We start from the raw sequence: 25,926 nt of genomic DNA, 5'->3' as shown, positions 1-25,926 counted from the left end.
TTTTGTGATTACTATCTTTACTAGATTAAATATTATTTCCTTGTCTCAACTCTTACTAAACTTTGTGGACATTGCTAAATTTTTCTCTTCTAATAAAATTTTGGGTGGCCATGTCATCTCTGACATGATCACATCAGGAAGAGGATGGTTAGAAACATGAGAAACATTTCTGAGTCTGTACCAAGACTTAATTTCTGTTAGGATAGAATATGAAGTTTTGTAAATTCTTGTGACCCTTTAAATGTTACTTTGTGCATTCCTGTTTACAACCAGGAAGAAAGCGGGGCTGCGTTGCCATGAGGACTGGGATTGCAGGTGGATTATGGGATGTATTAAAATGTGAAGAAAAGGCAAAGTTCCTATGCAAAATGTGGGCAGAGGGAGTGACGACTCCACCTGCTCCTACCACAACTCCTATTCCCCGGTGTCCAGAAGGTTGGGACTCAAACAGTCGTATTAGTTTCTGTTTCAAAGTAAGTATGTAGCTTATTTCTCCATGAAGGTACTTTCTATTTGCTGCACATACATGCAATAAAAACTGCTAAACACATTTTATTGTGTCATAAGCTTATTTATAGGTTATATGTGGAGGTTTTTTTCCCTTATATTGAAATGCTTACAGTTTTGTTTCTTCCATTGAAGTCTGATCTTCAGGTCTGACCTTCTGATCTTAGTTTCCTATTTTTTTAAATTAAAATTAAGTGCTTTTCTTGTTATCTTGCAGCAGATACTCCTGTCAGCAATGTAGGCTTGCTTAAAGACACTCATACTAAGCCTTTGTTTCAAAGAGGTGAACACTTATAAATCCTATATTCAACGTTTCTGTAATTCTGATAGAACAAGTTAATGTAAATTAATTGCTTGTGGGTAGCTGGTGTTACTTCTTGTGATATATGTGGTCTATTTTTTCTGATTACAAAATGGTCTCTTTAGCCTTTTTCAGGAGGGGAGAAGAAAACATGGCTTGAATCTCAGGCATTTTGTCGAGCTATAGGGGGAGATCTGGCCTCCATTAATGGTAAAGAAGAACAGGATGTGATATGGCGTTCTATTGCGTGAGTATCTGCAGCGTGGTCATCTTCAGTTTAATTACCCATTTGATCTTTCTGAAAATTTTTCTTTTTATGGAAATGTTTTTACCATAGTGTTAATTAAAAGTTGAACCGGATGATCCTTGATGTGCGTTGCAACTTGGAATTCTATGATTCTATGATTTGTATTGAACACAGCAAAAAAACCCAGAGCTAATGAAATACCAGGAGTTGTTTGACTAGTGGAATGACTCCAGAAACTAATGTTAAAATGGGATTGGAAAAATATCAAGGCAAGATTTATCATCTGATGTAAAAATATTTACTATGAATATGAGGATATTGTAAAATTACCACACATGCCAGATGTTTTCACACAAGCAAGTGTACAAACAGGGTAGCAGTTGTGATATAAATCTGGTCAATGTATTGATTGCATATGATTTTTATGAACTAATCAGAAGGCAGAAGCAACTTCTGATTCTTTTATTACCACGCAGGGCATGTAAATAAGGTTCCGTAAGTCCTTGAACAGTAAAAAGCAGGTGTGAGATTTCTGAATGAGATCAAATACTCTTAAAAAGGTAGCACTTGAAATCCAACCTGAATAGGCTGGGCTCAATGAACTGGTACATCCCTATTGAAGTAGGAAGCAGGACTGAAACATGGCAGCCTTGCAAAATGCTGCAGCTCTACTAGAATTCCAGCTATGTACTTATAGTAAGTATAACATTCACATGCTGCATTGATACAAAGTAACTCAAAAAATTCAGACAAATCACTGAAAAGGGTCTGCTTGTAGACAATAACTAGTTTAAGGTGCTGTTTTTAAAATGTGATTCAACTGCTGCAGGTTTCTGTGTTTGGAAACAGCAAATACCTTTACAGAGACAATAAAAAGTTGATTAATGGAGCAAAAGTAACCATTGACCCATCATACAAATATATGTATTAATTTATTTTCAAGAGTTGGATTGGATCCGGACATTTTCTTGGTCAGCATTTCAGTGGGTCTGAGTTAAAGCATAGTGATAGCATCTTGAAGTGGTTGAATTTTAATTATTTCCACAGTTACTGTTTTTAACAGCTCTAAGAATTATTTTTAGAGTATCTTATTAATTGTTGTGAATGATAGGTTATGTAAATACTGTAACACCCTTATTAGTTTTGGTTTAATGTTTAAACTTCTTACTAATAGGATATTTATTATTCTTTAGGAACAATGGCTATTACAACCAAAATTTCTGGATGGGCTTGTATTACTTGAATCCTGATGATGGCTTTGTTTGGAGTGATGGATCTCCAGTGAGTGATTTAATTTTCCACACCTGTTATTTTACATTCCCTGTGCTTCTCAAGTGTGTGGGGTGTTTCTGTTTCTGTGTAATTTTATGCTTAATCATAACCCTCTGCTGTGTCATGCTCTCTTTAGGAAAGCTTAGGAATTTCATGGCCCAATTTCTTTGGCTAAAGCACTGATTTCTGAAAAGAAAACATGCATTGAATCAACAAGCAAATTAAATTCATGTAGACTAGAAGGGTTCCTCATAAATGCAAACATTTCTTGAGTAAAATAGTCTACATTTAGTATTTCTGTCTTTTGGTAGTTAGATCCTCATGTAAGTTGGCCTACATTCCAACAAGCTGAATGCAGTTGTTTTATGCCAGTGTGACTTGATTATAATTCAGACTAAGATGTAAAGCTGTAAAAGCAAAAGTGGGTTTGAAGATGTGAGCATATTTCATGCAAGGTTGGTAAAAATATCTTGAAGGAATTTTACCAAGCAGAAAATTAAAATTGCAATTTATAGAGGAATATTAGAATATCAGTAATCTTTTTCTGAAAAAAAATGCCAAGAGTTCTGTTATGTAACAATAATGTCCTGCTACCTTACTCATACAGGATATTTACTTAACATCAACATGTAGCATGCCCCATCCTTATTAAATGAATTTTGCAGAATTTATGTTGTATAAAAAATATCAGTATTCTTCCAGGTCTGATCGAAAACAACTCTTACCTAAGGTGCAGTTCAGTGGCAATCTGAAAGAAAGTTTAAAATGTCAGCAATTTTATGTGGAGTTTCTGGTTTGCTCTTTGTTTTTTAAACTGGCAGTAGGAGCAAATTGTAAGTCTGGAGTTCGATGCTGTCTCCTTCCTCTCTCCATTTTCTTTCTCTGTAACAGAATTTTCATAAAATCTTTTCTGTTGTAGGTGAGGTATGAAAACTGGGGCTTGGGAGAACCCAATTATTATCAAGGAATTGAACTTTGTGCAGAGCTCAATGGTGGTTCCAGCATGCTTTGGAATGACAGGCACTGTGATTATCTATATGGCTGGATTTGCCAGATAAGAAAAGGTATCTTACTCTTGTGCATTAGTATAAAAGCAAAAGATACTCAGTTGATTTTTTCTTGAAATTTCAGAAATAAGTAATTTCAAGGCCTGTCAGGCTGGTTACCTGTGGAATGTGAAATATCAAAGTGATATAAGCATTTCCATGTCTTCAATGCATTTGAAAGTACAGAGCCTTTGGTGCTTTGCTGGGATTTCACTGATCTTTCTCTATGATTTCAGAAGGGCCAATGTGATATGTTGCTTTGAATATTCACACTCACTTTTAACTTTTAGAGAAATTCGTGCACTTGCTTATTTTGGATTTTTTTTTAGTTGAGTTTCACTTTTTTAGTAAATAGATAGCAAAACAGTTCACATACCTAATTTTAGGTGTGAAAACTCCCTTCTTTACTCAGTGTAGGTATTGTTTTGTCAGCTAATGGAACCTGTAGCTGAAAGATGTAACCTGCTTTCAGGAAGCTTTATTTTGCATTGACTGGATTTTATATTAGTGGCTTCTTGTCAGGTATATGTTGGTTCCTTGATAAATTCTCTTGAGATCTGAGTTCTGATTTTTTTTTTATTTTCTGAAGACATCCAGACAAGATTTATAATTGAAGGAAATCTTGAGTTCTAGAAGCAGGGCATCTACCTAACTCTGAGTGTTTTAGAAAGAGCTCATTTAAACATTTTACCACATTCTTATACTGTGCTTTGCTGAGTAAAGCAAAATAAAAATGCTGGGGAAAGGAGGGAGAGGAAGATACAGAGCTGTCTTAATGCTTTCGGAGATAAGGTTTTCTGCATCTGGTGAATACAGAAAGTAATTACTTAATTCAGATGAATTTAAAGATGTTTTATAATACTCTGCATATCAGGAACAGCCTATATTTAGAGCCTTAGGGAGAAAGAAGATGTATTTAAAATTTAACAGTGCAACAAAAATAAGAGATTAAGGCTATTTAGTTCCTCCTAGTTTTTGGTGTTAAATCCTTCGGTAACTGTAAAATTCAGTGTCAATAGAAAAATATGCCTATTAATCATAGTAAATATTTGCTTTTGCAGTAGAAAGTGTACAGTAAAAATGAATGTTTTTTCTTACAGGGGCAAGTGTAAAGCCAGAACCAACAGAATCTCCTGCACCCAGTAGGTGTTATTATTATAACTCTTCTTGTATGTGTATGTCTAAAAACATTTTTAAAAATTTACTAATAAGAATGTCTTGTGTCTCAGGAACATTGTAGTTAACTTAACCTTTATCTTACAGAATATAAGACTACTGAGGATGGATGGATTGAACATGAAGACAAACAATATTATTTCAGCACAGAGAATGTTCCTATGGAAAAAGGTCGTGAGTTCTGCAAGAGGAACTTTGGAGATCTTGCTGTCATTCAGACTGAAAGTGAAAGAAAGTTCCTCTGGCGATATGTAAGAAAAATCATTAATACTATGGAATAAATCATCCAAAACAAGTGAGCATGGGCACAAATCCTTTTCACTCTGGTGTACTCCCTAAAAGTTTTATTATGGTGAAATTGCAGTAGCAATAAGCTAGATCAGTATGAAGAACAATTTCATGTATTTCCTTAGATTTTTTTCACTGCTGAGACGAAGGCAATTTTGGTTTGGTACTTTGTATAGAAATAAGCAGAGTAAGCATTTAACAGATAATTATCTGCTTTTCTTACTCAGTGTGGTGATTACACCACATTTTATCTGTCTGCAGCTGGTAATATGCTAAGGTAAATCTTAATGCTTGCTTGTAATTGATAAAGCAATTCATATCCTCGGTCAGATGTGTATTGCTCAGTACCATGACAATAGATTCTATGATAAAAAGTGGAAATTTACACAATTTTAATGTTCATATTCTAGCTCTTAAAAAATGGCAAAGAGGATGCATATTTCATTGGTTTACAACTGAGTGTTGACCAGCGGACAAGGTAGGCCAACTAGAACTATCAAGTTTGCTTTAAAATAATGTAGAGAGCAGAGAAAAAATAATGAAATACTTGAATGAAATTGTGGCCTGCCAAAGCAAATGAGAATGTTTTTCCTCTGAGTTCTGTGGGATCGTTGTGTTTTTTTCATTATGAAGTTTGTGAAATGTATTTTGTAGTAAATATAACACAGTGTATCATTTCTGTAGTTTGACATTCTCACCATACTGATGTGACTGTTATTCTATATTTGATAACAGCAGGCAAAAAGCTTGATCTGAATTTTGCTCCCAGCAGCTGTCTTCCTTGTTCTTGCTCAAATAAAATATACAATTCTAGAAGAAGTATTTCCTACTGATGCTGGCAAATTTTTTTCTTTGTGGAACACAAACTCCTTTTCAAGTAAATGGAATTTCTCCTTGATACCACTGGAAGCTACTGTAGGTTCACCAATCCCAAAATTTTACTTAGTCTTTCACAATATAAAACCAACATTAACTTTATTTTTATGAGTTTACATCATGTCTATGATATTTGGAAATTTCTGCTTTACTGTTTGTTAGAAGAGTCACCTGTAATAACAATAGCTAATGACACTATATAAGTGCACCAGATGCACTTTGAAGAAAAGCAGGTTTTCTGCAAACTTTTCTGAATGTCTCTATGAAACATCATATTGATTTTTACGTGTGATTCTATGTCAGGCCTGCTTTCAGTTCATTCTTGGTATTGAAGTGCCCAGGGAGATTCCTAGGTCGTGGTTCTTCTTTTAGTCCACAAGGTCAATGAGGACCCTCCAGAGGATAATTATGATGTTAGGTTGACCAGATTAACTTCTGAAAATGAGGTGTCTATGCCAATCCATTGTTTTTGTAAGGACCCTAAGATGAATGTACTTTTAAGTGAAGTACCTTGTCTGTGTGTCTGCAGGGTGAACCAGGGCACCTCTATCACCCAGGTTACAAAGGAGTGTATCTCCCAAGAAATATTTCATTTTCTGGTTGTGTTTCTGTTCTTTATTGTGTAATCTACATGGATGTACACATTTTTCAATGTTTATATTTTTCCTTGTGGTAAGGTACATTGCACAGGAATTTCCTTGGAGGTGGTTTGTCAAGTCCTTTTCCTCTGCATGGGGGCAAGATCAAGCATTTTACCATGCTGCAAATATCTCTTGTGTCTGTAGCAGACACAGGGAATGTATGACTTGGGGGAAATGGTGAGCAACTGGGTTCTCTCATGCTGAAGTGATGTCTGGCTGTTGTGTTGACTTGAATGATTGAGTATTGTCCTAACAGTTGCAAAAAAATCAGCACATTGTTTCAGTGCAGAGTAAACACAACTTCAATACATACTCTGCACAGAGTAAGTTTAGTGCAATTAGTAAAGAAGCAAATTGGTCAAAAAACACTTATACAACTTATACTATGGATGGTTATAATAAACATATTGCAAAATGGAAACAGTTCTATTTCTATCCCCAATAAGTGTTTTGTTGGATTGTTTTCTTAAGCTGGATGGATGGCACTCCAGTGACTTACTTGGCATGGGCACCACATGAACCTAACTTTGCAAATAATGATGAAAACTGTGTAGTTATGTATAAGAATTTAGGTGAGTTTTTTTAAGTTTGTTCCTGAATTTCATTATTTGTGTGTTTTTGTTACAGTTTTTTTTTCATCTGGGAAGCACCTCTCCCCCATTTATTTTGCTCTTTTGCAACATGTTATAGGAGTAGAACATAATATTGTATTCAGGATTTAATAGTTTCATGCTCTTGTGTTTATCTTAGTCCTAGCACGGGGAAGGTCTGATAGAGGTTGATGGTTATGTTTGCTATATGACTGGTTTATATTTTTAATTAAAATTGGCTGAATGTGACATTATAACATTGATATTTCTAGTCCCTTCTTCTTCACTGCTTTAACATTCTATAATTACAGCATGTAAAATGTGAGATATTTATCCTAGGTGCTGATATAGTATGCTAAGAAAGTGAGCACTTAGGACTTGATCCTGTCTTTCAACTAAAATCCCATTGTGTAAGAATGAGTGAAAATGTTTTCCATTTACCCAGCTCTGATTGTGGTATCATATATTTCCCCATTTGTATTCCGTGCAGGATTTTGGAATGATATAAACTGTGGTTATCCAAACCCCTACATCTGTGAACGGCACAACAGTTCCATTAATTCAACTGTTCCTCCAACAACATTTTCGAGTCCAAGAGGATGTCATCCAACTTGGCTTTACTTTCACAATAAGGTACCATAACAAATACAACATATGTTGGATGTTTGGCAAAGCATTCAATAGCAAACAAGGGAATTATTTAGTAATACTGCCTCTTATTAGATTAAAATATTACCTTTTTTTTTTTTTATATTTACAGAGCGATGGTTGATGCTTTTCTTTTTTTGCAGGAAAGGTGCTTTTTGTTGCTTCTAATGAACACAGATGAGCACATTCAGTAGTTTTTCAGTGCTGAATCTATTTTCCATTTTATCTTCCTTAACTTTGCTAAAGTGGTATGCTTTGTAGAGTCAAATAAATAAACTGGCAGACTAATATCAGTCATGCATAGTTTAACACTGTTAGCTAACTGTCTATAAAATTCAGTTTTTACTTATTTTTAGGGATTTCAGAACAAATCTAATATGTGTCTTGTTGAGCAAAACACTTACTTAAGATCTTTAGTTTCATACTGAACAAAGATCAGAACAAAAAATCCCCCCTTATTTTAAGCTGAATGTGGGGGTTTTTTCCAGATAAATTCATTATTTTTACTTTTTTTCCATCCTGCTTTGCTTAAAGCTGTGGTTTTCAATCTGTGAAGGACATTGAGGTAAAGATAATATATCGAAATTTTTTTCATGTTTTAGTGTTACAAAATATTTGGATCTACAGAAGATGAACGTGTCACTTGGCATGCTGCACGAACAGCTTGCATGAATTTAGGAGGAAACCTGGCCACTATCCCTAATGAACAAGTGCAAGGTATTGTGCATAGCTTTGTAGCAACTAGATGAGATAATATTTAATCTTTACAGAATGTCTGTTGTATTTTTGTAATTATGGGCAGGATTTGAATAATTGCACATCTCATTTTTTCCCAAAATATATAATTTTTAGAAATTTACTATGAAGTGTACACATACATACATACATACATATATATGCATATTTTCCTGGCAGCCAAAGTAGTGCTTTTTCTGCTTACATTTGGTGCCAGCTTGACCCACCACATTCCATTGCAGATGGTGTAGTTCACTAGATGTCACTAACTCTTTGCATGGCTTTCTTATTATCTCAATCAGAACACCTTTAAGACCTAAACTTGCTGTCTCTCAGTGGCCTGGGACAGAGGTTTCACTGTTTATACACCTATGCACACCTCATCACACAGAGGTGCCATTCTTTTCACTAGAAGAGCTTATTTTAATGTAACTAAGAGCTGGATCCCTGACTGGAGAAGATAAGCAGAGGGAAATTACCTCATGCTTGAATTAACAGGGCATACATTTAAACTAAAAATCGAGGAAGATTTTGGTAGATGTTATTAACGCTGTCTTTTTAGGGATACTGTTTTGTAATACAGTGATGGGAAACATGCTACACAACACACTCTGCTTGTGAACTCAAAGGAGCATACTGAAAAATAAACCATTGTGAAAAAAGTCTGTGTTGTAGTCTGAGCAATTAGTTTAGATTCCTGACACAAACTTAATACCAGTTTTCCACATGTGAAGAGATGAAGAATCAGAATTCCACATTTCAATTATAGTTAGATACTTGCCCAAAATACTTTCTGCAGTACAGCTTTCAGGAAGTTCGTGCACAGGGTTTGAATTCTAGGTAAAAGAGAAATGAGCAATAAAGCTATTAGCACAAAGCTATTGTTATTGCTGACCAGGTGGGCATAAAGACTTGAGTTCCTGATACAATTTCTGGCAGAAGAGCAATGCTAACATTTGGCAAAGAAATCTACAAGTTTCATTTTTGGAAGTGTAAGTTGCTGTCATTTTAAAAGACTAAAAGAAGTTGAACATTTCATGCAGTGGACAAATATTGTTTGCAGGGAACAGTAAGCTCATGACACTGACAGTTGCAGCTGAGAAAGCCATTGTATGTTAATTTGATCACAGTGTTTGATGTGTTGTGGATTAGTGGCTGATGAATCCCAGCTGACCTGGCCTGCTCCATTTTTGAGCTAGCTAATACACACAGGCACCTTCCTGACTCTGCAAAGCTGTGGTGATGAATATTCTTTGGATGAGTAGTTCTGTTGAGACTCATGTTAACCATGTTGCTTGTGCATTCTGCTCCCTGATGAGATGGTGTAGACTATTGCCCAGGTGTTCCATGGAGAAAAGAAACACTTGCAGTTCTCTAACTTGTGAGTATGCACAAGTTGTAGGTGTTTAATGGTGATGTCTGTTTAATAACACTAAGGGATAAGCAGTCTGGTAGGATTATCAAACATGTGCGTGCTATATATTTCCAAGTCAGCTGTGGGACCAGGATTCAAAATGTTTTGAGGCATTACAAAAAGCAGTTCTGCCCTGCTTTTGGAATTCATCCCAGTACCAGGTTAGATACCTAGCTGAAGTTACTTTGCCCACAGTGACAGTTATGTATCTGTTTCCCCATTCCTTAAACACAAAAGTCTCCTCCTCCATCTTACTTGCTTGTGTTGTCAAACATTAAGTGGTCTGCATTTCAGAAAAAATATTTAATATCACCATTTTCTGTGAGGCCAGTCATTTCTATTGCTTCATTAACAGTCTTTTTCAATTTCTTTGCCATTTTCTGCTCTAGCTTTCCTCACCTTCCATATGAAAGATTTTGCTACTGATACATGGATTGGATTAAATGATATAAACCATGAACTGAGGTTCCTTTGGACAGATGGAACAGGAGTTTACTTTACAAACTGGGCCAAAGGCTTCCCATCAGGACGTATGGATCTGTACTCATATGATGGCCAGGTAAATGGCAATTTACAGAAATTTGACTTTTAGATTGCATTTACGCATTTGTGATTTGAGACATGTTAATGCTTGACTTATATAAAAATATATATCAACTATAAAGCCAAACGGAGTCAATGGTTTTTGAGCCCTTGGGCAGTTGCTCTATTAGCTTGTGACAGGATCTGTTAAGTGCTCATTCAGAGATCAATTTCAGATTTCAGTTTTCTGTATCCAAGAAGCCAACACTGCTTTGGTGTTCCCTCTGCTTGCTCTTACAGGCTCTGGGAAAGAGGACAGTCAGATCTTACCTCATGGCATTTGCCCCAAAAGAACACTGGTCACAGCTGTACTGGACTTAGCTGGTTTCTCAGCAGACACTGAGACACTGCTGAGAAAGGGGCACTTACAAACATTTGCTCAAACAGCCAAGTCTCACATAGAAGCAAATTTTATCAGTCACATTTGCTGGAAGGGCATGCTTCTAGAAGAAGGCAGCTATTCATTTTTTATGAAAAAAAAATTTAAAAAAAAATTGCTTGCTCTTTTTCTTGATCTGATGGAGCTCCTCTCCCTGATCTTACACATTTAGGTAGTTCTGTGCTATGCAGCTACAAAAGATTATAGTACTTCTATACATAGTTACTTCTCTTGAATGCCATTTCTTATATAGAAATCTTACTTTTATGATAATATAATTTTTCCTGTTTTTGAAAGTAACACCTCTGAGCTTATTATCTCTAATGAAGGAAGAAAACTTGGGAGAATTCAGAATTTAAAAGAGAAAGCATCTTTAAAATGCTGCTTCTGGGAGGAACAGTATATATTTTTCTCTTTTTATGAAAATTAGTAGAATTTATATGAAGTGTTGTGTGAAAACTTATTAAGTTCTTACTTTATAAATTTCAGACTTATTTTTAAAATTACTTGACCTTGGCAAAACAAGTTATCATAGTTATTACAAAATAATATGCAACTGTTCAGTTTCAAAGATTTATGTCTTAATTCATTTCACTGTCAAATGAAGTGTTTATCTGTGAATCTCCTAGACAGAAATCCAAAGAAGTAAATAGAATAGAATAAATATAGATGCTTCACTGCACAAACCCATTTGTACACCTGTGTTATTTTGCATTCACCATTGTTTGTTTAATACATGCTAATGTAGACAGGATAGCTAGAATCTATATCAGAGATGTTGAAATGTTACTTTAAGGGTGGTACTGATAGATCAATGGCTGCCTTGGGGCAGGAGCAGTTCTGATTTTTCTGTGTGTAGCGTCACAGCTTTCAACTATAGAATTTGAAGAGATAGGGATGTCAGAAATGTCACATTGCCTATTGATGGTCCAGATTTTTTTCTGTGACAAAGTTAACTGTCTTTTTTACAGTGGTTAACTTTGAATTATCAGTGGCTTTCTTTCTCTCCTGCTGTATTCCTGGAAATATGAGAATACTGGAATAACTCTGGTCTGCTTATCCACTGTGTTGTTGCTTAAGAAAGAACAACATTAAGAAATTTGTGAAGTGCAAGAGGAACAGAACCTCCACATCACAAAACTTATGCTGTTTAATATTATAAGGATGAGAGTAAAACTACTGCATTCCTTGTGTCTGAAGATGTAAAAGGGGGAAGATAGTTTTGTGTTTGTTTCTTCTAGCTATTTGTAACGGATTTTATATCTTTTTGCCTCGAGGCTGATTGTGTTGTCATGAAAAACAGTCCTGTTAAGGAAGCAGGGAAGTGGGCTGATGGGAGTTGTGATAACAGCAGAGGATATATATGCCAAATTAATGCAGGTACTTGTATTTTAAGTTAAAATGCAATCGGACTTTATGGTGTTTCAGTTAATTGTTTGGCTGTGTGGATTTAAATGTCATTTCACTTCCAACAAAAATACATCCACAAATCATTCTCCAGACAGGAGTAAAAGGGTAATATGTGTTAGAAGTTCAGTTAGACTACTCACAGCTGGCCCTTCCAGTAACTGGCATGTTGCTACCTTCCTAACACAGAATTTTTATCTGCAGATTTATGTTTACTATGACCCTTGACATGCTGTTTTTTGATGAGTTTCTCTGTCATTTTCTGAACTCACTGGCTTTCAAAATATGTTCTGGAAAATACTGTCTTGTGCATGTAACATGAACTGTCTGGAGTGCAGCTGTAATTCACCTACACCTGCACTAATTAAAAAAGTAACAGAAACTTGGTTTTAAGTATCTGATTCCTTTTTAAGGACTGGGATGTTGTGGAGTTTTCCTTTCACTCACAAAAAGATCCCTGGAAAACAACACAGTTTCTGCTAAGTGTTTCTTTTTCAGTGAGTATATGAGTCTTTTTTCACCCTTTATTTTACAGATGCTGAGTTTCTGCCTTCTCCAAGTTCATCCCCCTCCAGCACTCTCCGTTATGGTAACAATAGTTACGTGTTCGTCGATACCAAAATGCAATGGGAGGAAGCACGAGAAAACTGCAAACGGGATCAGTTTGACCTTGCCAGCATCTTAGATCCCTACAGTCAGTCATTCTTGTGGATAAAAATGTTAAAATATGGGGTGCCAATGTGGATTGGTCTTAACAGTAATGTGGTAAGAACATCAAACTAATTGAACATGTTGCTGCTTTACCTGTGGACAAATCAGGAATGGAAAAGTCTTACTATATCTCTTCACTTTAGCTTGTTAGTTTATATCTTGGCCCTAAATGCTTGCATGTACTGAAAGATTTAGAAGTAGGAATCCATCTTCTTCCATTACTCTGATTAAACTGTAAAAATTATTTGCTATTTGCTATTTATAATTATTATTATTATTTACTATTTATCACATATTCACTCTGTTCACTTCCAAACAAGACATTTTAGGCTGGCATTTTGAAAGATCTCATTGTATATTGTGTATTTGAGATAAACACTCATATTTGTTTACCTTAGTGAACAGTGGAAAGCATTTATTCCAAAAATGATAGTAATTAATTTTCAGAAATAGAATAAGGTACTGTTGCTTTGACCCTTCCAACATTTTTGAGGATAGTTATCCAAATAATTAATGGGTTTACCTAATTAAATTTTATTTGTCTCCCCTCTCGTAGTTCTTTGATATTTCGATTTTTTCTGGATGTTAAAATACACCTCCCTTTCTTTTTGTCACAGACACTTGTCCCACATTCAGCCCATTTGGCTGAGCACATAAAAGAAATATAAATGAAATATACCACTTCCTAAAACCAAAAGATCCCTCTAACCTAATCAGCAGGATGATTCACTGGGTCCACTAGCTTTGGTGGGGAATTATTAAATTTAAAAATATAATTTGTTAAAATAATCCACATTTCTTCAAATCTGGGGGGAAATGAACAGTACAAAAAGTAGACATCAAACTTTTATTCCAGAAACTATTTTAAATGAAATTTAGAACTCCCTAAGTTTTTTTAAGTTAATTTGATGCCATGCAATCTGCGTTTCATTTTGCTGAAAAGTATTTTTTGTGCTGCTGTATTTTTCAATGAGTAGCTTCTTGTTGCAAAGTAAATTGAGCCATTTGCTAATGATTTCTAAAAAAAAATCTTCTAGCACGAGGTGCTGCACAGACAGACATTTGACTGATGAAGGAATGATTCATGCTTAGAGTTTAATAATTCTCATTACTTATTTTGTTCTTAGACCAATGGGCGTTACGAATGGATTGATAACTGGAGAATGAAGTATACAAAATGGGCTGAAGGGGAGCCAAAACAGAAAATAGGCTGTGTCTATCTGGATGTTTCTGGAACCTGGAAAACAGGATCCTGTAATGAAAGTTACTTCTCTATTTGCAAAAAGGCTGATGGTAAGAACTTGAATCTAACCATTTCAATTAAGATTATTGTCTGCTTAGGTATTTTTTTTTCATTTCAAGAGCTAAGGAGATGAAAGCATTTAAATTTACTTGGGTTGAATGGTGCTTCTTTAAAACGAGAACCAGTGCACATTAAGAAAGAGGTAGTGTGACTGTGAATAGCAATCACTTTATATTAATAAGGTTAGACATATTTTGCAAAGCTTAGGCTCATGTTACTCTGATATTGAGTAAACATTGCAAGACCAAAAACCTCAAAAATCAAAAGCTAATGAAGATTAGGTGTTCATACAGGTACGATATTGAAGGGGGAAGAGCTGAATGACTAAGCTGTAAGATGTGACAGCTTTCCAGCTTTTCCTTTTATAACTGAATAACAAGCTACAGGAGTTATAGAAATTATTAAAGATATTTCTTCAGGCTCCTTTCTTTTATGTTTTTGACTTGAAACTCTTGTTGCTGTCATGTGAGAATGAGGTTGCAACTTGTATGACTAAGTTCATATGAGCCTTAATTCAGCAAAGCATTCAGGTGTAAAATACATTGGTGACTGAAGAGCTGAGCTGAACTTTAGAATGTGTTGAAAGATAAAAGTATGCTTGGATTGTTTGCTGAATTAGATTTCTTGAGACTACAGTTGCAATACTTTTTGTTCATAGGTGTAGGACTTTTTCTCATTATTGTGTTGTAGTAAGCAGTATAGGCTACCAGGTTCCAGTCTTTTAAAGACCTGTGTGTGTTTTCCACATTCAGCTGGAATAATCATTTTGTGCTAAAAGATTGTATAAGAAGCAATTTCTTTAAATTTTGTCTTTTTTTTAAAAAACTTTTTTTAAAAATAGTTCAAGCTCCCACTGAACCCCCTCAGCTTCCAGGAAAGTGCCCTGAATCAGAAGGACACAAATCTTGGATTCCTTTCCGAGGTCATTGCTACTACATTGAATCTTCATCTACAAGAAACTGGGCCCAGGCATCTTTAGAATGTCTTCGACTAGGTAAGTGTCCTCCTTAATCAAAGAGAACATATTTGTTATGTCCTCTCTTTGGAAAGCTGAACATGCGATACGTATTTCTGTCATTTGTGATTTCAAGGATGGTCCAAGTGTTGAACAATTTATGGACAATGTGAATCCTTCTAGCAGATGGGCTCAGACATTCAGTTTTCCAGGTGTTCCGTGGATCTCAGTGTCCTCAGTTGCTGGGGCATGGAATGTCATGCTGAGTATGCGTGGCCACGAGACAGGCTCCTGTTGCTGGTGCAGACTCCAGGCTCCATCCTGCCACAGACACTCTGATCCCTCCAGTAATCAATCCTTCATGGTCTTGCCTCTAGAGAGACACATGGGCACGCATACATCCACAGCTAGCTGAGATTCTCCTGGTCCCTTGGATAGCCATCTCAGCTTGTGGTTTCATCCTTGCTGAAGCACATACTTGGCTGATTTACCTACTTGCTGGCTAAGCTGACTTGATATCACAATCTCAGTGGTGTACCTGCTGTTGCTCCAGATGCTGTCAATAGGAACACAAAGGTCTCTGAATCATCGTCCCACTCCAGTTTCTGGTACTTAGACCCCCTTGCACACACATGCATACAAAGTGCAGTCTTTCACCTATGAAAACAGTTAGAAATACGTTTTAATAAGAAGACAGGACTGTCTACCCAGATAAAGCATGGGGTATGGCCAGAGAATTGCACTGTCCAGCAAACTGCTTATGGATTTAGAGTCTTTTTATCCCCTTATCCCTCTATTTCTCTATACTTGTTTCTTCCAAATAATCTACATCCATCTCTTTCCCTGCATTTGGTTCCTTCACTGAACATCTCATAATAACTCTTGTGCAATCTTGGAATTCTCTTTTATCACACCATGTGTCTCATCTGCCTATGTAACTCCCCTCAGTCAGAAAGACATTCTGACATTGACTTGATGGGCTTCATGACAGGACACTAGAGCTGTGACAGCCCCAGGAGGGGTCTGAGCAGGATGTCCCATCCTCTTGAGTCAATAATCTGGGTTCTTCCTCTGCCATTGTGCTTCTTCCCTCCCCTGTCCTGGTGAAGATTGGCCTTTGATGGGCTGATGGCTCCTGTGATGGGCCTAGGAATAGCAAGGAAGGGGTCTCCCATCTGCCATTGACTCTCTGGGCTCCCTTGTGGATGAGCAGTGAATCTTTTTATCACACAACCTGAATGTAATGAACATCTGATAGCATTCCACAAAAGAGGAACAATTAAAAAATGAAAAAGATTACAGTGAAAAAAAGAGGAACATTCTATGTTCTCTTATATTCTGCTGTCCCTGCTTGCACTCTGGGTTTTGTTGGACTCTTCCAGTTTTGTCTTACCCGTAGTAGAATTCTGAACCATAGTATAATTAATCAGTAGCTTAGCAGTGATTGAAATGACTAATATTTTCATTCTCTGTAACTGTTCCTTCATTACCTGTGAGGAAATACTTTCAAAAATTAAACAGTCAAATAAAATAGTGAAGTGCCAAACACAGCTATTCCTCCATACCTGTTGAATGGATTTCAGCCCCACACTAAAGCAAAGTGAAAATATGCTTTCTTTGGTGTTTAATTCCACTCTGTACAAACTTGTGGGTAGCTCTTTCTGTCTGCTGGCTTCATGCTGGCTTTGCTAGAGCAAAGTGTAAGTGGTGTATGCAGGCAACTAACAGGGCACCACATTAACTGGGCAACAGGTGACCAAGATAATCTTTCTTTCTCTGATGGCTACAAAGAGAGTAGGAAAATAAACAGGATCTGGTTAAAGAGTTATACTAAGGACTGTGTTTCAGAAAGTCAACAAAGTCTGTGTTATACTTGGACTATACAAAGACTGAGAAAGCATTTATTAACCTTTTAATTTTGTTCAGAGTGGGTTTGGGTTTGTTTGTTTTTGACTAGTACCACATCAGTAGAAACTTACGACCAATGCGATATTAACCTGTTGTATTTTGCCTGGAGTTCTTGTTAAGTTATGTTGCTATTTCTCAATGAGTGAGGAAAAAAGCCAAAATGCTAGTGCAGTGCTGTGGGAATTATAAGAAATTAATCAGCAACCATGCCAGTGTCCTTCATAAGCTCTTATCTGAAGTTAGTTACTGTTTTGAATTTCATACTCTGTTTGGAGTTTGATGTGGATAATCAGTGGCAAGAATAAGACTGGCATTTGACAGAGCAGTGAGAATGCTTTTCACTACGATCTCCTAGATTTTTTGTCTCTTTTTCTTCCAGGTGCCTCTTTGGTATCAGTTGAAGACTCAGCTGAAGCCAACTTTCTGACATATAGCATTGAACCGCTTGAAGGGAAAACTTCAACATTTTGGACAGGAATGTACAGAAATGTGGATGGTAATTTATTTACTTTTGAGATATTTTTTTTTGGTGACTAGTTGTCACAAGCTGTTTGACATGGTCATTGAAAATTTCGTGTTTTACTTCTGCAATATGTAAGAAGTGAAATTAGAAAAGTTAGTGCATTATCATCATAGGGGAAGCTGGTCAGTTGTAATCAGACAATAACTAATGATATATAATAGAAAAGGCCAACCACAGAAATCTCATCTTAAACCAGGAAAAGTAAAACATGACAAAGTAAGATACTAAGGTGCACATAGTAAGCAAAATGGTGTTGGGAGGTGAGTCAAAGTCAAATGGTTCTTCTCAAATGTAAAGAGGCCCTGGATTAATATTCTTGTAATTGAGATCTTGCAGGTTTTGAGTTAGAAAATAATGTGGCTAACATCACCTCTCCTTTTGGGAATCGCCATCCTGGGATGACCAGCTATTTGTCTTTAGTTACAGCCAGACCTCAGAACAGCTTCACCTTGAAGCTGGAATTGTTTGTGTCTTGTGATTGTGTGTATGACAAGTTTTTCTATTTTTTGCCTCACTGTAAGGAAGGTGAGTTAGGAGACAACTGGCAAAACATTACTTTGGTTAAATTTTAAAACTGCTGATTCATATTTTCTCAGTAGAACAGTTAGCATTAAATTAAATAAATATTTCTTTCAAATGCCATGCCCAGACACAGATAGTGGCAAGTATTTAAAACATAAATTAAAAGAATCAAAATATGGAGAATCTGATAAGAAAAAAACCACAATTTTAACATTTTCATACTGAGTCTAAGAATTTCTTTGTGTACAACTTAGGAGCCACAAGGGATATATTTATTCTAAATAAATAACACTATTAAAAGAAAGAAAGTGAAAAAAAGAGAACAGGAAGAGGCAGAAAGTCCCAGTGTAGTTAGACATCAGTGATCATAAGATTTTTAAAGCAGATTTTTAAGAAGGAAAATTGTGTGTGTAAAGTCAGTGGGAAGGAACAGAAACTGAAAAACGAATGGAAGAAAATTGGACTTAAAAAGATTTCACTGGGGGCTTTTTAAAAATTAATGCAAAACCTCTCTTAAAATTACTGAAATAAAGGACATTCTGTTGAAGACAAATTATCTTTTGACATACCTAATGAATGTAAACTAAATAGTCAATACTGTACCATTGCAATAAATTGTTGGAGATACTTCTTTTAACCTTCTTGCCTTTGTAGCATCTTAAGCCAGACAGGTCTGCTATTTTCCAAAAATTGATGTTGTAACATATGCATAAAATATAAAGGGCAACATGATGTGTCAGACCAAAAATCTAAGTTGCTAGTAGCCTGCCCCCAAGAATGGCCAGAAGTAGATTTCTTAGGAAGTCAACAAATGTGTCCAGGTGGAAATGAGTACTGTCTTGTTTTTACATATGCAATGTTGTTCCCACTAGGAGAATGGCTGTGGCTAGACAACACTGCAGTTAATTTTGTCAACTGGAATGCAGGAGAACCTTCCCCTCAACAAAATGAGCACTGTGTTGAAATGTACGCACAGTCTGGGTACTGGAATAATATCTATTGCTCTTCCTACAAAGGCTATGTTTGTAAAAAGCCAAAAAGTAAGTGCTACATCTATGATTTTCTTTCATGTATTAATTATGCTTTTTTGTGCTGGCATTACATGGCCATTACATGCAGTGCATTTTTCCTGGGTGTTTTGAGGTTTTGTAAATGCCAAGGGATACACATTTGTATGCCAGCAAATAGAAAGAAAAATTAAGTTTTGTCAGAAAGTAGGACAGATGACCAGTGCTCAAGTCCCATCAGAGTAGTTTTAAAAATATTGCGTTCCTACCTTAAATGTACCTAGTGTATGCACTTAACAAGTTTGCCCCTTCTGGATTAACAATTGTTGACTGTTCATAAAGTTAGTACTGTGCTTTAAACAAATAAATTTGTCTCATCTATTTGAAAATAATCTGCTCAGTCCATGGAATATGCATTGCGTATTTCTCTCTGCAAGTCTCATTTTCATGCATTTTCTGAGTATGAAGTCGTGTTTCTGTGAATTGAATATTAATGAATTGATGAACAGTTTTTGGACTTTTTGTCTCTATGTTTTCCTGTTTAAGATGATGACTGAATGAAAAGCAGAGCAAATAACATAGTTTGATTATCCTGATCTTGAAGTATACTAAAGTAATTAAATGTGCAGATTTTATAGTAACGACATCCAGTGCATACACGTTCCTAAAAGTCACCCTAATAATTTCTTCCAGCATGTATTGCAATATCAAAATCTCTTACTAATGTTTACTGAGAAGAGTGAAATGCATGTAGTAGCTAAAATACGCTCACTTCCTCTACAAAACTGGAAATGAAATTCTGCCATCTTTTCTATACATTTGCTCTCATGCAAAATTATTCTTACTTACTCAGATGCTTGTAATGATTAGTGTATCTTCTACAGGAAATACTGCAGAACTGTCAAATGCAACCCTCCATTCAGAGTCTACTTACTCATCTTTTTACATTGTCATTGACAAGCTAAAAAGGCACTTAATTTTCATTCTCCAGAACAGTCATAGCTGTAGGTAACAAGTGTTAAAACCAATGTCCAAAGTTCCTTTTAAAGCATTCAACTCACCTTTTTGTGCTGGTGCTGCCATTCACCTCTGTTTTGATACTGAGCCCTTTCAAGGGGCAGAAGCAGTTAAAATCTATTTACTTTTTTCTTCTTTTCTGCTAGTTTATGTAAATACCAACATGTGAGACCAGAGTACAATAGACTATTGGTGCTGTGTCTTTTGATAGGTCTGTATAGCTGTGTATGAACTAAACCCAAATGCTTTCAGTATTTGGTGATATATATTGCCATGTATTTATAATAATATAATAATAAAATAATTCTATCTTAATGTTTTGAAATGCCAGCAATTGAAACGCCACCAGCAGCTGAAATGCCACCAGCTGAAATGCCTACGAAGGGTAAGAGTATTGTCTTTCAAGTAGACAGTAACCAATACAATATTCTGTATAATATCTTTTACATTTTCTGATATATCTTTGTACCATATTTGTTTCCTAGGAGCAAATAATTTCTAGTAGAATACAATATACATTCAGTTTCCAAATGCAGAGTTAAAAAAAAAATAATTAGTTAAATAGCACGAAATGTTGGTGTTTTAAAAATTAGTTAATTTTATATTGCTAGTTTTGTCTCTCATTATTTTGAAACAAATGGAACACTTTTAATTAAAACATCATACTTTCTAAAGAAATTATTTCCAGTGATCAGATAAAGAACATACAGCATCCTCTTGATTTCCTTGTATTTGTTTTCAGCAATGACAAAAGATGAGAAGCCTCCTCCTCTGAACCACAGTAAAACAGGAGTTGTAGTTATTGTTGCCACCCTCATCCTAGCTGGAAGTGGCCTTGCAGGATATTTCTTCTACAAGAGAAGAAAGAATCGCTTGTCAACAAATGACAGCTTTGAGAACAATTTGTATTTTAATAGTGACACAGTTCCTGGAACTAGTGACACAAAGGATCTTGTGACCAACATAGAACAGAATGAACATGCAGCACTGTAATGTAATAAAAAGAAATGTAATGTAATATGTAATGTAAAATGTAATGTAATAAAGTAAAATGTGCCTTGTTTTAATAAAATTATGCATTTAGAATTAAGCAGAATCTATTTTCTCATGTGCAAATACTGTAGTAGTCAGTTTTGGTGTGTGTTTAATGTTACATACAGCAGTTACTTTATTTTTTAACCATTGTATAATGTGTAAAATTTCATATCTCAGGATTTGCTGACCCACAATGAGTGTGGATCTTAAGAAAAGAGATAATATTGACTAATTACTAAATGGAACAATAGAAGTGGATGCAATAAAGGAAGTAAAATGTAGACAGATCTACTTGAGATGTCAAACAGTGCCACTGCACAGATTCTCAAAGCTATTAAGCAAATGCCTCTCTAATTCCACCATCTTTCAAGCAAGTCCCTTTCCTAGGGACTTAACTACAGGGGTAATTGATAGATGGCAAGTCTGAATTTAGGTGCATCCACTTTAAATCACTTGGGAAAAAATTATTTTATGATAAAATTTCAATTCCCACAATTTCATGCAACACAGAGAAACAACTATGAAGTTCTTGTAGTTCATGTATTCTATAATTTAATCAGGTGAAATCTTGGGGCAGACTTCTGGAGTGTATTTGGTGTTAATGGCCAGTGTTCTGGTTGGCCACAATTTGGTCTGTCTGTAAGAGGTGGTAAGGTCAGGGCAAAATGTCCTTCTTATCAGGGCAGCAGTTGCTGAGGAAAGAGAGAAACACTACCCATACTTGTTTGGAAGGTTTATAGGAGTACTGGGTAGCTGTTACAGTGATTGCATACTGGTATTGTGCATTTTGTGCTCATAGTCAAGAACAATTTAGCTTTACCAATGTATTAGTTACCAGTGGTTTTGTTTCCTTCCTAAATGTCTAAATCAGTTACCATTTATGGAAATCTTAGATTCCCCAATTTGGAGTTCATATTCCTAATTTTTGTAAATCTTGTAAAATGTAAAACATGCATGTTTTCACTCATGTTCAAAGGTTTGGAAGGTTTGGTTTTGTGATTTCAGATTTTATTCTGTGAAATAAACAGTAACTAGCTTTGATTTTTTTAAATAGTTTTTAGTTTTATACTCCTCTATATAAGACTTTGTAACATGATAAAAGTAAAAAGGAGGTGATACAATCATGGAGACATCCATCCAAAGTTGTGATCAAGTAATATATTGACCATATTTTCCTGAATCTGTCCAGGCATTGCTTAAAACTGAGACAAAAATATCAGCTGAGTGATTCAGTAAAAATCTTAAATTACATATGCATGTGGATAAAATGGGGAAATCTGTCCTGGAATTCCTTTTCTCCTCAGGCACTGCTGCCTTTCTCTTAGTCATTTCCTTACCTCTTTTCAGCAGCCTAGTGCTGTTTCCATTTTCAAAGCATGGTTGTCTGAGCATATCTTTTCAAGGAGTAGTACCTCTCATGGTTCTTCGTGCCATCTGATGTGGCTTATGTATCAGAAGCCTGACAGGTTTGTGATGTTAAGTGTGATGTTGTTTCAATCATATGGAGAAGTGGTGCCAGCTAGAAAGGTGTGTGAAAGGAACAGTGAAAGGTCCAAAAGCCTTGACTGGTATCCCTACATCACTGTATTGGCTGTTGTGGAACCAACAAATAGGAGCATTCTCTTGGCAAAAGAAGTTCAGTACTTTTCTGAGTATCTGCACAATCTTGTGGCAGTGTCTGCACACTGAATGATTCAAGATAACATTTTGCCACATGTATATCTGCAAATGCATGGTTGGAAAGGAAATAAAGATTGAGGGGATATATAATTTCTGGTGCTTTACCATACTCACCTGCAGCTAAAGAATGTCAGGTGAGGAACCCAGCTACTGCAGCCTGGACAGTTCTGATCATATTGGCCCATTTAAACTGCCTGAAATATAGCATCATCTTTGAGTAGGAGTTAAAAATGTCATGCTAGAAAATAGCTGACAGTAGGTGCAGCTGCTTCTGTGAAATGCTGTATCTCTTATACTCTACTGTTCAAAAGGGTAAAATAAAAAATAAATCAGGTTCCAAATCAGCAGCTCTACTCGGAATATGGATCTACTTGGCCCGCTCATGTTAGAAAGAATGTGAGTGAAAAAGACTTGATTTTCAGAACAGGAGGAAATTTAAGCTGCATGGTTTTCTCTCCCTCCTATTGCAATACAATGGAATTGAAAAAAGTTTCTCACTAAAAGAAGCAAGTATGGAAGCAGTGGCATTTACAACATAGGAATTGTCCGTCCCTTTTTAGTGCTGCCCAGTAATAGGACAAGGATTTATGGGTATAATCTAGAACATAGGACGCTCTACCTCAGCATGAGGAGAAACTTCTTTACTGTGAGGGTGATGGAGCACTGGAATGGGCTGCCCAGAGAGGTTATGGAGTCTCCTCTGGAGATCCTGCAGGTGATCCTGCTTTGGCAGAGGGGTTGGACCAGATGACCTCTAGAGGTCCTTTCCAACCTCTAACATTCTATGATTCTAAATCATCACAGTTCCTTGTAGTAAGCTGAATATCAGCATTGATACTTCATACACAGTCTCATTTTGAATAGAACGTAGAGAAATTAAAAACCCTGAACACTTTAAATAATATCTCATTTAAACAAGATTAATTGGAAGGCTTTTAGCTAGCAATTACGAAAACCAAGATATTTTATTTTTTTCGTTTTCGTGTCCATTTCTTTGTTGCTTGGTTTTGGTTGTTTGGTATTTGCTTTGGGGGTGTTTTTGTTTTTGTTTTTGTTTTTGTTTTTGTTTTTTTTCCCCAGCTAGTGACTTTCAGTGATGCTAACTCATTTATTAGGCTATCTGAATACGGACTTTATTTCCAGGTTTTTAACACCATCATTCCTTTGGTCATAGTGTGATAAAACTGATCATAAAATTGAGACAGTAATTTCCAAATTGGTGATTCATAATCATACAGATGCAATATAATTAATTTGTTACTTAATGTATTCTGATCTATCACAAATTTTTTCAGCCATTCTCTACTACCAGCTACTACTCTGCTTGGGATTTGTCAGTTGCCTTAGAAGCTCCCTATTGCTCTTGTGATCTCTAATTTTGCCTCCTGAATAGATGCCACTACTGCAACATTCTTGCTGTAAAACAAGAGAAATAATTTCTCGATAAGAAAGATAAGACACAAGCGATGGATGCAAAAGCAAAGAAAAATTTTAACTGATCACTAATAATCCTCTGATTCTGCCACAATTTCTTATGTTCGATCTTGGCTGTTTAGATAAATGAGAGAAAAGAATAAGTTGATTATGTAGCATGAAAGTACTGTGTGAGAATGCTTTCTGTTGCTTTTTCAGTATGTTTTGAACCTGCCAAAAAAAAGAAAGGTTGTTCACTCTTTTTTTCATTTGTTTTTGGGTTTTTAGGTTAGAGTGTTTCTACTGAGATTCAAAGTTTAGTTTGGAAACTGTGTTCCATATATGTGGGATTCTGCTCTAAAATCTTGCGTATTAGCAGCTAAAAGATCACAAAACTGCTTTCAAATTTTAAAAATTCAAATTTCAAAGCTTAATGAGAACTTCTTGAGAATGAATTATTTAACTTCTGTTTGGAAGCATCTGGTTGAACCTTCATGGACTTACCCATGCATTTCTGTTGACAGCTGAGGAATGGCTTGATGGCAATATCTGATATCATGTAAAGGTTTATCATGTAAAGGCTTTGCACATTGCTATGTTTCTTGATACCCTCATGCTTGACTTTCATTTCCCCTTTTTTCCAGAAGAGTTCAGACTTCAGAGAAAAGGTGGTGAATTTGCACACTGCCAGTGTAACTTCCTGCCCGGGAGCAGAGATCACCAAAGGAACAATGCTGACTCAACACAAAGCCAGCAGCCTTTCTTCCTCCCCACTTCCAAAATTTCAGGCTGTGCCTTGCCACGTGAAAGATGCTGGAGTACATCTTTGCAATTTTCTTTCTCTTTCCCAGTTTGTGGGCTGTGAAGGTGTCTGCTCAGACAAATCTACAGACACTGAGGTGAAGCAGTCTTTATAATGCTTCACACTTTTTCAGCCTCTCTCAGGGGATAACAGTCCTTCACTAAACACTGATCTTTCTTTAGAACACAGATAGTTTCTTTTTCTCTGTTGCAATTGTACTTGTTGCATCCCCGTAGCTTTGGTGATGCTCAGACATTGTATACAGCAGAACCACGAGGTACTGCATTTCTCCTGCCTAAATAATAAATAAGTCTATTTTTTCCATCTGCACATCTGGAGCTCCTGAACGAGGAAGTAAGGTAAGATGGAAAGCTGAGGCTTCAGAGTCCAGCATTCCCATGTTGGGAAATACCAGAATGGTTTCTTCCAGACTCCATGCAGCCACCTTTACATGTGTCATAACTCACTGAATAACTGACCATGCAGCCCTCTCTTTTTTCTCCCACTTCCTCAGGTTTCAGTGTTCTCAGATTCCCATTCTTTCCATATTCTTGGTCTATCTGGATCTGTTGTCCTTTAGCTCCCACTATTTTCTTTCACTGTTGTAATACTTTTTCTGCTCTAACTCGTTTTGTACTGTTTCAGACCCAGTGAATGGTCCATTTGCATCTGAGTTGGAACTACAGAAGCAGGATCCCACACCTACATGTAGTGTCTAGGGTTTCATTGGCTACAACAGCAGCAATTAACAGGGAAAGATTTGCTGCAAATACCATAATGGGGAAGTTATCCCAAAGCAGCTTCTCCTGAACATATGGAAACAGATTTTTCAAAGACCGTGTGCAAAAAAGGATGTAAACTTTCCTGCCTCTATGTGTTTCTGATTCTTTTACTTGTCATAAAAGAGAGAGGTCTTTCAAAGTAAAATCAGATTTTTTTTC

At 36.1% G+C, this 25,926-nt stretch overlaps 1 protein-coding gene across 2 annotated transcripts in view; it reads left to right on the top strand.

Annotated features, from left to right (window-relative positions):
• LOC139792170 (macrophage mannose receptor 1-like) overlaps nt 1-22,136 on the top strand; it is a 50,103-nt gene extending 27,967 nt beyond the window's left edge. For both annotated transcript variants that reach the window (XM_071735120.1, XM_071735121.1), the window contains exons 12-30: nt 274-473; nt 934-1,055; nt 2,249-2,336; nt 3,247-3,391; nt 4,474-4,515; nt 4,637-4,800; nt 5,248-5,315; nt 6,826-6,926; nt 7,435-7,577; nt 8,195-8,309; nt 10,131-10,300; nt 11,980-12,082; nt 12,645-12,874; nt 13,948-14,113; nt 14,965-15,117; nt 17,366-17,482; nt 18,904-19,071; nt 20,387-20,440; nt 20,798-22,136. In XM_071735120.1, coding sequence (XP_071591221.1) covers nt 274-473; nt 934-1,055; nt 2,249-2,336; nt 3,247-3,391; nt 4,474-4,515; nt 4,637-4,800; nt 5,248-5,315; nt 6,826-6,926; nt 7,435-7,577; nt 8,195-8,309; nt 10,131-10,300; nt 11,980-12,082; nt 12,645-12,874; nt 13,948-14,113; nt 14,965-15,117; nt 17,366-17,482; nt 18,904-19,071; nt 20,387-20,440; nt 20,798-21,048 — 2,600 coding nt within the window. In that variant the 3' untranslated portion in view covers nt 21,049-22,136. The remainder of the gene's footprint in view (nt 1-273; nt 474-933; nt 1,056-2,248; nt 2,337-3,246; nt 3,392-4,473; nt 4,516-4,636; nt 4,801-5,247; nt 5,316-6,825; nt 6,927-7,434; nt 7,578-8,194; nt 8,310-10,130; nt 10,301-11,979; nt 12,083-12,644; nt 12,875-13,947; nt 14,114-14,964; nt 15,118-17,365; nt 17,483-18,903; nt 19,072-20,386; nt 20,441-20,797) is intronic.
• Nucleotides 22,137-25,926: the final 3,790 nt, after the last annotated feature.

Source organism: Heliangelus exortis, chromosome 2 (genome assembly GCF_036169615.1).
Source record: "Heliangelus exortis chromosome 2, bHelExo1.hap1, whole genome shotgun sequence".
NCBI classification, from domain to species: domain Eukaryota; kingdom Metazoa; phylum Chordata; class Aves; order Apodiformes; family Trochilidae; genus Heliangelus; species Heliangelus exortis.
Note: the sequence above shows the minus strand (reverse complement) of the source record. Positions and strands in the feature narration are given on the sequence as shown.